This window comes from Labeo rohita, chromosome 1, assembly GCF_022985175.1.
Source record: "Labeo rohita strain BAU-BD-2019 chromosome 1, IGBB_LRoh.1.0, whole genome shotgun sequence".
Taxonomy (NCBI): Eukaryota; Metazoa; Chordata; class Actinopteri; order Cypriniformes; family Cyprinidae; genus Labeo; species Labeo rohita.
The window spans coordinates 5297320-5311399 of record NC_066869.1 but is presented as its reverse complement, the minus strand read 5'-3'; the positions used below and the strand labels follow the sequence as shown (position 1 = coordinate 5311399).

The following is a 14080-nucleotide window of genomic DNA, read 5'->3' as shown; positions in this document are numbered from 1 at the left end:
TGAACTCTTGCGTCACCTTTCTGGACGCCAACCAATCATTGGTGTTGGTGTTCAAGACACTGACCAATCCTCCGCCCCCTTCCTGTGTTCAAGTAGGTTGATCGAGGACGTGACGTTTAATGGCGGGCAGCCGAGCGACGGCCGCTCGCAACTTCCTGTAAATACGAACTGAGGGACGCGACGTCTCTGGACATGCTTCTCTTTCACTTACGAGTTTATGGTTGAAAAAAGTCTTAAAGAATATGTAGATGAACTGATGACACTGTCTCCTCTTTCGGTCTTTTTCTCACTCTGTCTCTTTCGGTCTTTCTCGCTCTCTCTGAGAGTGTTTCATGTAAAAAAGATAAGAAATGTTTTTTAATCAAAATAAAACGGACAAAAGCAAACAGATGCTGTTCAGACTTTTCCTCAGCTAATCTGACTAAATGTCATACAAGATCTCTGATGAGCGCTGGGTTGACCAGGAGGTCCAGGTTTAGCTGGTGAACAGGTAGGAAGCATCTGAAGCATCTAGGATGTAACAGCTTGAGAGCATTACATCTTATTCTGCAGAGCCTCATAAAGTTTAAATGCAAAGTTTGTGCTAGTCCTAATTACAGATGCTTAACGTGATTCAACATTGCTGCTGGTAACGGATCAGATTTTAGTTTTACGCTGTTACAGTTTCAGAGTTGTGCTAAACAGCGATGCGATTTTTCCATATTTATATGGATTTCTGTTTTTTAGTAAATCCAAAGGAAATCTAATCAAATTTGTTAAAATAGTTTTATTCAGCAAAAAAAGTTTAAGAAATTAAGACCTTAAATATTTGTAGTTCTATAAAACTATTACTATTATATAGTCATATTCAATTCAAATTCAAATTCAAATTTATTTGTATAGCGCTTTTCACGATACATATCGTTGCAAAGCAACTTTACACCAAATTGACATATTTTTACAATATATGTAGTAGTAGCTTGATGTATATATGGCAGTGATGTGTGGTAAAGATCAATTAATGACGTAATCAAACAGACAAAGAACACTATAAATTAGTAGCAGAATTCGGTAGTGCTGTATGTTTTCAGGGAAGAACAGGTTTTCTTTTAGTCATAGCTGATCACATGCCTGGTTACGTACCCAGTGCTGTATTATCATCATCAGCAGCAAAATTTGCTTATGTTTCAGGTTCCTGCACAGCTCTGAACTATTTACAGTCATTTGTTACCAAAAATGATCAGATAAATCAGATTGTAAACCACAAAGACACTGAGGATGCACATATGAAAATTTGTATTTGTGGTATGGCAGGATTCCAGTGGGGGAGGATAATGGGAAACTACATCTAATTTTACAATAACAGACCTGTTGGTATCTCCAGTGATCTGGTATTAAACGTTATCTGCATTCCCCTGAAATTAACCCAACTCATTGTCAATATTGTAGGAAGCATGATAAACACAATAAAAGACCACCGTGTTCAGTTTGGTTCGGAGCATTTAGTGAAGATAAACTTATCATTAATCTCATTAAACAATTTTCAGTTATACAATCCTTCAAACAAGATACTAAGACTTTTTGTCTTTATTATGTGTATTTTGTCTTACTCCACCAACTTGTTTTGAATGTTTAAGCTTAAAATATAATTTACTAGTGCAATAAAACAAAATATGCTAGTATTAAAGAATATATGAAAGCAAGACTTTGCAAAAATTGGCTAGGCACTAAGCTTTTAAAGATCTTAACCACAGATTGCTGAAAAGGAAATTAGCAAATGCACTACTTGAGAAACCACTGCTGTCTCAGGAAAACAAAAAAAAAAAAACATCGACATATTGTTCAAAAAAGGTTTTTCGGAGAATTTGGAAGTTTGACTCAGAGTTGTATGGAATTGTGAATCATGATAAAACTGGAGCTGCCTAGTGTCATAAAAGATCTGGTGAGAAATACAATAATAAATGCATCTCTAGCACAGAGAAGCATTAAGCATTGACTTGCTTCCCACAATTTAAAACTTATTATCTAAAGAGGAACAATCAGATGACCTGACCAGTAATTTTTGGTAAATGGTCAAATGTGCACCACTAAGCTAAATACTTGTACGTTTTTGGCATTACCAATTTATTATTATTATTATCATTTTGGAATATCTAAAATTATTTTTCCAGGCAACGCAATTATTTTATTATATAGTTTATTAGTTTATTTTCAACTGGGCAACTGGGCAACTGGGCTCGGTGTCAGGCGTGATCGCCTCAGGACTGAGTTCGTGAGTTGATGACAAGCTAAAAATGAATTCAATATCGTGCAATGTAACATTTTCATAAATAAATACATTTTCAAAAAAAAAAAAATCGTTAAGTCGTTAACCTGCACGTCACGTGATCATTAACCGACATCAGAGAAACGCGAACATGCGACATGTGTTGTTCAGTTGTTGGAAATAATAATTGAAGATCTCACGCGTAGTGCAAGAAAATGTTTACAGAACTTCACAAAAAAGTTTGGGAATATCCCGCCTCAGGAGAACGAGTGTAGACGTGTCACAGCTCCGGCAGAGGGCGCGCAGGGAACTCCGTGACAGCAGACCAACGGTGAGGTAGAAACGCCAATCCGGACTGACAATAATCATGTGAGGTTAGTCATTTCTCTACGGTGATGAAATGCGCTGTTTTGCAGATTAGAGCTGATGACACATCGGAATTACCACAACGTTTGCCCGTTATTCTTATTATTTTTATCTGAAATGAAACGCCCTGATTTATCTTAGATCAGGTGAACACGTTGCTTCAGTGGATATGACACGATAGCACAAAGCATAGTGATTCGTGATAAGAATTCATCAGGGCTCTTACATAAGAATTAATAAAATCACACTACTTTTACTGCTGCTGCTGCACTATTCAGCCTGAAACCATTATTAACCCAGAAACTGCTAGTGAATTTCACGAGGAATCACAAAGAAGCAGCGGGTAACATTGATTTAATTACATTTTTAAGTAGAAAAAAATGAAAAAGTATTTTCTTGAAATAATATTTAATCTAGTAACTTTAAAAAAAAATCATGTTTTATAGTGTACAGCATGCTTAGAATTCCTAGAAATAATTTTCAAGTTTGATGTCACTGCAAATGAGCCATGATGAGGTCTGTTAGGAATAATGGTTTCTGTTTCACTCATTATGTGAAAAAAAAAAATGAATTTGGAACTTTGTATTACGACTGCTTACATGTTATGCATAGATATTATTTATGTGACTTGGACCGAGTCACATTTGCCATTTTCTTTAATGGCTTTCTGTGGGCGATTGCTCAACATGCATGTGTTGAGTTCATATTCTGGGCTCATCAAATCAATAAGTATTAAATAGGAAATAGTACATCAACAATGCAAAGGGCAACAGTAAACACTCAATTTTCAGGTAAAGGTAGTTCATCAAATACAATAAAATAAAATACAATATTGTGTGGAGATAAAGTGAAGATAAAGTGTCCCCAACTAAGCAAGCCAGAGGCGACAGCGGCAAGGAACCAAAACTCCATCGGTCACAAATGGAGGAAAAAACCTTGGGAGAAACCAGGCTCAGACGGGGGGGCCAGTTCTCCTCTGGCCAGACGCTGAGGACTCACCAGGTCCCGTGGTCCTGTGCTGACAGCCGTCTGGGTGACGAGGTCTTCACTGGGGATCCGTCTCTGGGGCTCATCTGTTCGTCTGTTTCTAGTATGCATCCTCAATAAGGTGTATACTGAATTTGGTCTTTTAATATCACTGTCTCTGTACATTAGTGCTTGCTACAACCCTGGTAAAAATAACTGGCAGGCAGCCGAGGAAAGCCTTGTTTTGCCTCCAGGCTGGTGTTACGTCATGTCAAAACATGCCTCAGGATGAATCATAAGTCACTTTTGTTTAAAGTGTCTGCTAAATTAATAAATATATAAACTTCCCAGTATTCAGTGAGCACTGAGCTAGTGTTTCTGTTCAAATGCAGCGATGGAGACATAGATCAGATTCAGGTCACACGGACTCTGTGCTTTGAATTTGAGTGAGTCATGTGTGGAGTCCAGCCATCTGACTCACTGCTTAGGTTCTTATGAATTGAATTCGATAATAAAAGAAGGAACACAAGTTCAAAACGCTGGTGTAGCCACTGTTTGAGTCTTTTGGATTGACGCATACCCGACTCCATCTGGAATCCATCTGAAAGAGCAATGCAGAATCATCAACCACAGATGGGAGGGAAGATCTAGGCATATTTAACAGTAATGATAAGATCAGTCGCATAAATATACATTTCCAAAGGCTGATTTTTTAATGGTCACCTTTGCGGTCATTAATATGAGTTTATGTCTGTACTTTACTGTTTCTGATTGAAAAGCTCAAAGGATGTAAAGTTACTCGCTGAACTTCGTTATGAAGTTCACTGGCTCATGCATGCATATTTTTGACTAAATGCTCTGCAGCAGCTCGATGCATGAAGTCATGCAGACATGCAAATAGGGATGTGAGCAATGTGACTTTGCTGCTGTCAGAAACTGCTGATCTCTTGGGATTTTCGAGCACAACTCTCTCTCTCTCTCTCTCTCTCTCTCTCTCTCTCTCTCATCTATCTGTCTGCCTGTCTTTCTGTATCTATCTACAGAGCTGGGTAGTAACTGATTACATGAAATCTGGTTTACGTAATCAGATTCAAAATATGAAGTACTTGCAATTAGATGATATTACATTTGAAAATACTCAGAGAATCACACTACAGTTAATTTTTATTGATTATATAATTACATATTATTCACCCACAAAAATAAATTACTCATAATTTGTTGATTCTCCCCTTATTTTTTTCTCTTTTATCTTTTACATTTCTATCTGTCCATCTATCTCTGTATCCATCTGTGTATCTGTCTGTCTGCCAGTCTATCCGTATCTATCTGTCTATCTATCTATCCATCTGTCCGTCCATCTATCTGCTGCCTTAAAATTTTAAGTTCAGAAAATAAGTTTAGTCAACTTGAAATGTTAAGTTGGACTATGTAACAACTTAAATATTTGTGTTTGCTAAACTTAACAGATGGGCAAGTAACCCAGCTGCCTTAAAATTTTAAGTTGATTCAACTCAAATATCTAAGTTGTCACTTAGTATAATTTAACATTTCAAGCTGAATAAACTTTTTTTGAGTTGACTGAACTTAAAATTTTAAGGCAGCCAGGTTAAAAATTATTTTAAGTTGACTCAACAAATTGTTTTTTTTACAGTGTATCCATCCGGCCGTATCTATCTATCCATCTATGTATCTGTCTGTCTGTCTGTCTGTCTATTTATCTATCTATGTGTCTGTCTGTCAGTCTGTTTGTCTATGTGTCTGTCTATATCTACCTATCTGTCCACCTGTCTATCTATCTATCTATCCGTCTGGCTGTATCTGTCTATCTGTCTATCTATCTATCGGTCTATCTATCTGTCTGTCTTTCTGTTGATCTCAAACAGCTGGACTGGATACCACACACATGGAGAGCGTGTGGTCTAGACATCAGTAATACCAGCACCTGCACTCACTTCACTATATTTTAAGGGCAGGTTGCCAGTTTCCCACGAATGTATTGCGTCTAAGTTGCCCTCTGCCTCTTCCTTTCAGCATGCCTGTCTATGTTAAACTAGAGTTCCCCACTTGTTCCCTCCATAGTAAAACACGAGGTTGCTGGGTGATCTAAATGTCACTACACATTCCTCCACACCCATTTTCCCTTTCCTCAGGAATATAATCAACACGATCAGGCTGTGATTCACTGCAGCTGGCAGGCAGGATATTCTCCCTAGGCCTGCAGATAAGCCCCCAACTGATATTTAACACAAATACTGATAGATTACTTTCACTGTCTATCTATCTGTCTATCTGTCTAACTATCTATCTATCTATCTATCTATCTATGTCTATATATCTATCTATTTGTCCGGCCGTATCTATCTATCTATCTGCCTCTCTGTCTATCTGTCCTGCCGTATCTATCTGTCTATCTATCTATCTGTCTGTCTTTCTGCTGATCTCAAACAGCTGGACTGGATACCACACACATGGACAGCGTGTGGTCTAGACGTCAGTAATACCAGCACCTCACTATATTTTGAGGGCAGGTTGCCAGTTTCCCACCTCTTCCTTTCAGCTTGCCTGGCTATGCTAAAATGGAGTTCCCCACTTGTTCCCTCCACAGTAAAACACGTATGAGGTCGCTGGGTGATCTAAATGTCACTACACATTCCCGCACATCCGTCTTCCCTTTCCTCAGGAATATAATCGACACAACCCGGCTGTGATTCATTGCAGCTGGCAGGCAGGTTATTCTCACTAGGCCCGCAGATAAGCCCCCACCTGACATTTAACACAAATAATGATAGATTACTTTCACTGTCTTGCTTTTAATTGTTCTACCAGTTAATTGACGTTATTAGTGTTTTTCAGTAGTCATTTTACATATTCAGGTGACTTGAGTGTTACAAATGTTACAAACAGTCAACTCAAGGGTTCTTACTCATGCTGCTCATTTGCAGTTTAAACAGCTCCAACATTACATACAGGCAGAAAGGAAACATGGTAGACAGCCACACAAGTGCAAAAGACAGAGAGGCAAGGAATGTCATGATGCACAAGCACATGCAGCATAAGTCAACACACCCACAACGTTTTTTTTTACAGTAGTGTCGGGACAGATTTAATCATAAACACAATCTGGAACCAATTTACTGACCAATTCACTCCTTTCAGGCTGATGAAAAATACATTTCAGATGCTCTGATTGGCTGCTGTGTCACATGACTCCTCGGTGACATCACATTTAGGATAATTCTGGTCCTATTTAAGGTTTGCCCTGTTTATTGCCAAACTCCCAGCCTTGCGCATGTGCTGATTTAACCCTATGACATACCTAAAATAGCAGCACTAAGCGTGGAATGTTTTCCACCCACACACACCACAAACCTGTTTCTGCTCGCCCACTGAATTCCCTAAAATGTGCAACATTTCATAACATCTTCAATGATACATTATCAACTTAAAACACAATCTCTCATTTCCCCAGTTAATTTCTGATTTCACCGGTGTTTACATTTATCAGCAATTATCACAATAATATATCTGATGTCAGCAGTTATATACAATGCAATTGTGACACAAGAGGAAAAGAGGAACAAAACCTCATGTTTGAAGTCCTGACCGCTTTGTAGTGTTTTTGTGAAACAGTAACTTCCACATTCTGAGACGAAGCCCTACGAAAACCCAAAACGCACATGACGTAAGTGCTCGGCAGCAATGCGACTGACCTTTAGGTGAAACTCAGACTTTCCCTGACTGACCGTCAACATATGTAAGGGCTAAAGCATACCCCGAGAAAAACCGGTGTAATCTGTCCACATTTACACTGGCATGAGTTTGATGGAAGCGTTCCAGGAACGCAAATTATGAGTGACACGAGACGTTTTATATAATAACCGCAACCTCATTCACAGCCATTATTTAGAAAACCTTTCTATAAGAGACAATGGAGATCAGACGTTTGAATGATTGTCATCCAAAGTACCTTGCAGATCAGGTGAGGCTGAGGCCGAGATTAAGTGACTGAGATAAATCTGAAACAAATGACCTACAACTCAATCAGTAAGATGGATGGAGGGATGGTTTTATTTGTTTTATTTTAGAGCTGGGCTTTCCAGAATTTGTCTTGTTTACTATTCCCCAAAGTACAATCTGATCACGGGTCTGGAAAAATAAAATGAAAAGACCCGTCCACATTCAGGAAGCGCAGCAGAGTCACTTTCAAAAGGGAAGCTAAAAGAAATCAACGAGAGTACAGCCCTCATGTGATACATGTGTTACAGAAACAGAGTGTAAATCACATGCACACAACAGGTAGCACTGTAATAATGCTTTTTGTCTACAATCGCTCACAAATACAGACACACACTCAGAGCTACGAAGATAAGAAAACACATAAAACAAGTCAGTGATGTCATATGGGAAGTGACAGGAGTAAACAGGGATCTGAGAAAGTGACTCTTACTGTAGGCGTAATGCTGCTACTGCTGCTACACCTGTGTTGATGACATCACTTCCTGTAAAGGCTCAGGCTCAGATGCACAGGTTTTCACATGCAGGTGACATAATCACACCCTTCCTTTTCCAGGCACAGGAATCTATTTTTAGAACAGCATGAAATGCAAACTCATGTTGAATCACTTTGATGTTTTTATATCTGAGCCACTTTCATATGCATAGAAAAATTCCATATTCAAGAAATATTTTGAAATCACGCATCTGGAAATGATGTGCTGATCAAAATGAAATGCGTGCATCCCGGGATGCATTCAAACACTGTTGGAGGAGGAATGTGTGCTTTTACTTAATTCCCATTTTGTATTGATGAACCCATCTGATCGGAAGCTTCTTAATGAGAAGCATGAATTCCGTGTCAGCCAGACGTCCAGTCTCTTGACTGACACTGAAATGCTTTGAACAGTCATAACAGAAGTTATATTCAAATGAAATATCTGGAACAATATGTGAGCAGAACGGCAGAAATTTTTGCTCAGAACTCATCATGGATTGAGAGAAAACACAAGCTACAACATAAAAATAACTTACTTTCACTTCACTCACATGCTTGTGCTGTCAGACCTTACTGGAATCGATTCTAAGGCCAAAAATGGCTACTTCCACTCTTAAAAATAAAACTTTTTTATTTGCATCAGTGGTTTCTCGAAGAACCTTGAACATCCATGGAACTTTGAAAATGCAGGTTCTTTATGGTTTTTAATTGGGTTCTTTTAGGAATTGCTCACTGAAAGGTTCTTTGGGGAAACAAAAATAGTTCTTCTAAGGCAGGGGTGGCAAACTCTTGTCCTGGAGAGCCGCAGCCCTGCAGAGTTCAGCTCCAACCCAAATAAAAACTCACCTGCTTGTAGCTACCTAGTAACCCTTCAGATCTTGATTAGCTTGTTCAGGTGCGTTTGATTAGGGCTAAAGCAAAACTCTCCAGGGCCGACGTTCTGTTCTATGGCATCACTGCAAAAACACCCTTTTGGAATCTTCGTTTTTAAGAGAATAAATGTCAAAATGTTAAACATAAACCTAAAACTTACATTGCATGAATAACAATAGTCTACTTATCTCAGTGTTTTGTTCATGTGAATGAGTTTAGCATCTCTTGTTCAGGCCCACGTCAGTATCAGTACTTTTACAAAAAATGTGCACACAAACTGTGTGAAAGAAACACTATGGTATGAGATGGCGAGGGAATAAATGTGACCCTGGACTACAAAATCAATCTTAAGTAGTGCAGGTACATTTGTAGCATAGCCAACAATACATTGTATGGGTCAAGGTATTTTGTAAATTTCCTACTGTAAATATATCAGAGTGTCTTTTTTTTGTTAGTAATATGCATGGCTAAGAACAACTTTTAAGGTGCTTTTCTCAATATTTTGATTTTTTTTTTGCACCCTCAGATTCCAGATTTTTGAATAGTTAAAAAGAAAAAAGAGCCTTGTGACTGGTTTTGTGGTCCTGGGTCACAAAGATCAACATAACATTTTCTACTTATTTCAGTCTTTCGTCTGGCATCATCTCTTGGTGAGGCCCGTGTCAGTCTGTGCCACGTTTTTTTTTTTTTTTTTTTTAAAACGCACGAAATCCGAATCGAGCACTTCATGTTGCGGTGCAAGTGTGTAAGCAAGGTTTACAAAGTGAAGCCTCTCATATTTCTTACTTCTACGCAAAATATGCCTGTGAAAGAACTGTGTGAAAGAAACACTGGTATGACAAACTAAGCCGAGGGGACAATTGTAGGTATACGATATTCCATGAAATAACGAGCGGAATACGGAGCCAGTAACAGAAATTCACACTTTACTCTCCTCCCGCTTTCCACCTCCGTTTGCGCAAGAACGAAAGAAGCGGAAAGTTAGTCGGTTTTTCTCTAAACCTCCCTCCTCTTGCCCGGGTCTCTCTTTCTGTCTCCTGTGGGTGGGAGGAGGCGCTGACGAGGGAAACCCGTTAGTTCCTCCTCCTGCGCGTCTATAAAACTGCTTATGATGTCTTCCTTCAAACAGAACTGTACCTGCTGTGGATGTATATCGCTTTATTTGCACGCTGTTTCTCGAGATGTCCGCGTCCACAGATGTTGAGAGCCAGTCGCCCGCCGGGCGCTCCCGCAGCCGCTGTCTGGACACTTTCCTCATCGTGTCAGTCATCGCGCTCTTCGTCATGTTTGCGGTCGCGCTCGCGGGCGCGTTGTTCTTCGCCAAACACATCGAGGACGAAATAAACGCGCGGACGTCGCGAGAGGCAGACGGGGCTAAGGACTCGTTGGCTGCGCCGTTGCTCCAGGACGGAAACGCTTACAAGGTGAGTTTTACACGGTTTTACTCTTATGTGATTTTCACTCATTCTTATTTAGAATACCATAGATTTGTACCGGTTTAAAACAAGTACCATAGAATCACTGCGACTGGACATGAAAATACAATGGTGTTTTTCAAAGTACATTTGGATCATTTGCAAATACCATTAAATATGATTATGATCATCTTTTAGTGCTGACAATAAGTGCTTTGATTTTAGAGATGTTGTTATATCTCTTTCAAAAAGTAGAAATCATAATCGTAATAATTGATTCCTGAGAAATGTATGTATGTTTCTGATGTTTCGTTTCCTCTGTCTTCCTTTTTCTAGATGCAGAATTTTGCTTACCTGAGGGCCACTGAAAGTAAGTTTCGTGCCATTATTTTTGAACTTTAATAATGCCCAAATCCTTGTGGTCTAAACATAAAAACACAGTTAAGTTGTATTGAAGCCGAAACATTGCTTCGCACAGTGACTTCCTCTGTTAAAGTCTTGGGACTAAACGTGTCTCTTTGTCTCCGCCCCGCAGGTGAACTCAAAACAGGTGTGATGGCGTGGGAATCTTTCCCATACGGAAAGGGTCAGTCCATCGGCTCTCTCTACACCTATAATAAAGACCAGAATGCGCTGGACATCAAAGAAAGTGGAAGCTACTTCCTGTACGTCCAGCTCAGTTTCTCCTGCACTGGAAAATGTCAGTCTGGCCAATTCACCGTCACCTTTAACAATCAACACAAAATGAAGGAGTTCACCTGCAGCGTTTCGCTGCCTGAACAGCACAAAGAGACGCCTCAAAGTCAGACGTGTTGGCGTGTCGTGACCTTCCCGGAAAGTAATAACCGTCTCCTTGCCAAATCAGAGATTACAGGCCAACTAGGCGACTGGAAACTGACGCTGAATGACTCTGGCTTTGGAATGTTTCTGGTGGATGGATTACAGTCAGTACGTCACACATGATCACAACAAGCCTGACCGAACTGATTTCGGGGTGCTCGTTTGAGTCACGTCACTTTGATCTACTCAGGACTCTTTTCAGTTCTCTGATGAGCAGGACTCCACTAATGTCCACAGACTGTTTTGGCTAATTTGGCAGTGCTTTCAGCTACCAAAAAGACTGGCTCTTTGACATTTTAGCCACAACATTCAAAAGCCTTCTGCCAAATTTAGCAGATTTGCCTCTACAACAAAAGTTCAGAAAATGCAACGACGTCTAGAGACTTTGTCTGAGCCTGAACAGATAAGCAATGCTTCTTAAGCACTATTTATAATTTAAGTATATTTATATGTTTAACATGTTAAATATTTGTAATATTTATATTGGTGTTTTGTGTATACTGTACATAATGTTGTTGAAAACGGTTGTAGACATCACTACGTGTGCGAAGCATCAGACCAAACTCTTTCGTTCACTGATTGCATGTACTGTATTCTTCTACTGATGTTTAGGTACATCACAGAAATAATGAGTGAACTTTGACCAGCACATCAACACTAGTGCCTCGGTTGGGTCTGTACGTTTCGCTGTACGTTCAAGAACTCGAAAAGCTGCATGTGTGAATGTATGTGAACATCTCTTCACGAACACACGCCCGTGTTGTGCGTTTGGTGTGAAGGAAAGCGCCGTATGAATGCAAACAAACTCAGGAACTCTAGAAATGAATGTAATGACTGTGTGAAATGCTTTATTTTGTAAACAGAGTATTTAATAAAATGCAAAATGCTACTTTTACACAACTGTGGGCTGTTTGTTGAGGCGAGAGAGCGGGATGAAGTTATGTTGCGGCTCATTTGCTTCACTGAAGCATCAGCTGAACATCAGGTGTTTTTTTTCTAGAGTAAAACAAAAGTTACTATGGTTTAAGTTAATAAGGTAAACGCGGAGAGTCATTCAGATCATTTGATGACGCACGTTTGAGCTCATATTGAGACTTTTCTCACATTTGAACAGATGCGGGAGATTAAAGGAGGACAAAAATCTCCATTTGCTCTCCATTCGATTGCGTTCCGGTCTGGGAGAACCAGCTGAGATGGTAATGTGTGACTTTCTTTCCTATGGTGAGGTCTAATCAGACCCTGTGGGAGGAAAGTTCTGCTGTGCATCCAGGCCACCTTGCTCGCGTCACTTTCTGTCAGAGGTGCGAAAGTAGGTTTCGGTCCTCACCGCATGCTGACACATCTGCACAAACCTGACAAACAAACAAACAAGCAGCCTGAGTTTGTGCGAGTCCAAAAATATTTTGTCAGCAGATACTGTAGAAGAAAAAAGTTTCAAAGCTGACAAAATGCAAGTTTCTTCCAAACAAAGTTTGCACGAATGCAGGCAGTAGCTCGATTAACATCTCACCCATTTCACACTAAGAAACCATTGCTTTGTTTTTCTCTGCCGGATATCAAAAATTTGGCCATGCTCTGCAGAACCTCCGGAAGCAACGTGAGTCAGTGTGAGATTTGTTTCATAACGTCTGACTGGAAGAAAGCAAGTGCGAGGAGAGACTCTATCAAACACACAGACATTTTTAAACTTGACATGAGTCAAAACTGACTTTCCCCCCTATATATATATATATATATATATATATATATAAATACGTTCTTGGTCTCATTGTGAACAATTCACAGATCAGAACACATTTTTCCAAAGACCCAAAAGTCACTCTGTGCTTCTGAAACAGCTTTGACTTCTGACGTCACCGATTTCTTGTCTTTCCCGTTTTACCTAAAAAATGAAAGTAAAATGAGCTGTAAATGTCATTTCACAGTGGAAATCAATGTGACGCTCCTAGAAGAGAATTCGTCATGCTCATTATTGTTCAAGTTAGTTAAGGCTGTGTTGTGATTGTTGTGAAACGTTAGCATTCCTTTCAAGAAAAACAGTTTTACTTTGGGTGGCCATTGTCGGTACACCTCCAGGCAGTTGTTTCTGGAGACCCTTCCCCTGTTAATGGCCGGTCTCCTGCTCCTTACAGTTTCTCTGGAAATTGTTACAAGGCAGGAGGAGAAGATCTGCATGACTAAAAGCGTTGAGAAAGAGCCCGACCACACATCTAACCGCATCCAGCAGTCTTCCTGTTGGAAGAGCCAAGCTTCTCAGCAGGCGCACACTTTAAGGAGGATTTCATGCTATTTTAGGAGCAATTACCCTGACTCAGCGGATGCGCTTACATGCACACTTACCATAACTGAAGAAATGTCTAACTGGACATGTAATCGTAAGCCAGTGACATTCACAGAGATCAAGACAAGATGAGCAAACTGCAAGCTGATGGTTCTGAGACGTCACAGTCTGTGTTTCCAAAGAAATCTACATCCGCAGACATCTTTGTCCTGCTAAGTTCTGCTTCAGATTAAAAAAAAAAAGCTAAAAATGATTTAATGTGAGCAGATCTGCGGTGGAGTCTCTGCTGAAGGCAGTTCAGTGGTTCACTTCTGCCACCTGTTGATGGATGTGGAGAAGTGAAACATTTTCTTGGTATTTGCAGATTTCATCTCAGCAAACGCCTCTCATGCAAAGCACCTTCACATGCACAGCTCAGAAAAACACTGCGTCATCTTTGACTGTCTTCTCAGCAGGACCTGGACCTGCTCCAGTTCTTTAACCATTAGAGCATCACTATCCGTATGACAGACGTGTTCACTGACAAAACGTTTGCGTATTCTCATTTCCGACTCTCCAGCACCTGTTCAAACCAGACGTACTGTGATTTAAATGAGCAG

The 14080-nt window shown here is 39.9% G+C and overlaps 1 protein-coding gene and 2 long non-coding RNA genes across 3 annotated transcripts; 1 reads left to right on the top strand and 2 right to left on the bottom strand.

Moving 5' to 3' along the window:
- The first annotated feature begins 9951 nt into the window (after positions 1-9951).
- LOC127155808 (uncharacterized) lies at positions 9952-12186 on the top strand. Its single transcript, XM_051098358.1, has 3 exons — positions 9952-10369; positions 10697-10730; positions 10896-12186. The coding sequence occupies exons 1-3, from the start codon at positions 10127-10129 to the stop codon at positions 11321-11323; spliced, it is 705 nt and encodes a 234-aa protein (XP_050954315.1). The 5' UTR covers positions 9952-10126; the 3' UTR covers positions 11324-12186.
- Positions 12187-12304: 118 nt separating this feature from the next.
- On the bottom strand, positions 12305-12867 carry LOC127156172 (uncharacterized). Its single transcript, XR_007825693.1, has 2 exons — positions 12711-12867; positions 12305-12552 (listed from the first exon to the last, which is right to left on the bottom strand). It is a non-coding gene; the product is annotated as an uncharacterized LOC127156172 (long non-coding RNA).
- Positions 12868-12951: 84 nt separating this feature from the next.
- Positions 12952-13692, bottom strand: LOC127156226 (uncharacterized). Its single transcript, XR_007825697.1, has 3 exons — positions 13541-13692; positions 13247-13432; positions 12952-13082 (listed from the first exon to the last, which is right to left on the bottom strand). It is a non-coding gene; the product is annotated as an uncharacterized LOC127156226 (long non-coding RNA).
- Between the last annotated feature and the right edge of the window lie 388 nt (positions 13693-14080).

What these genes read in the sequence shown, in the direction of transcription:
- LOC127155808 (XM_051098358.1), top strand. Translation starts at nt 10,127, where the DNA reads ATGTCCGCGTCCACAGATGTTGAGAGCCAGTCGCCCGCCGGGCGCTCC. An exon ending in AGGACGGAAACGCTTACAAG is followed by an intron (nt 10,370 to 10,696) that starts GTGAGTTTTACA and finishes TCCTTTTTCTAG; the next exon opens with ATGCAGAATTTTGCTTACCT. An exon ending in TTACCTGAGGGCCACTGAAA is followed by an intron (nt 10,731 to 10,895) that starts GTAAGTTTCGTG and finishes TCCGCCCCGCAG; the next exon opens with GTGAACTCAAAACAGGTGTG.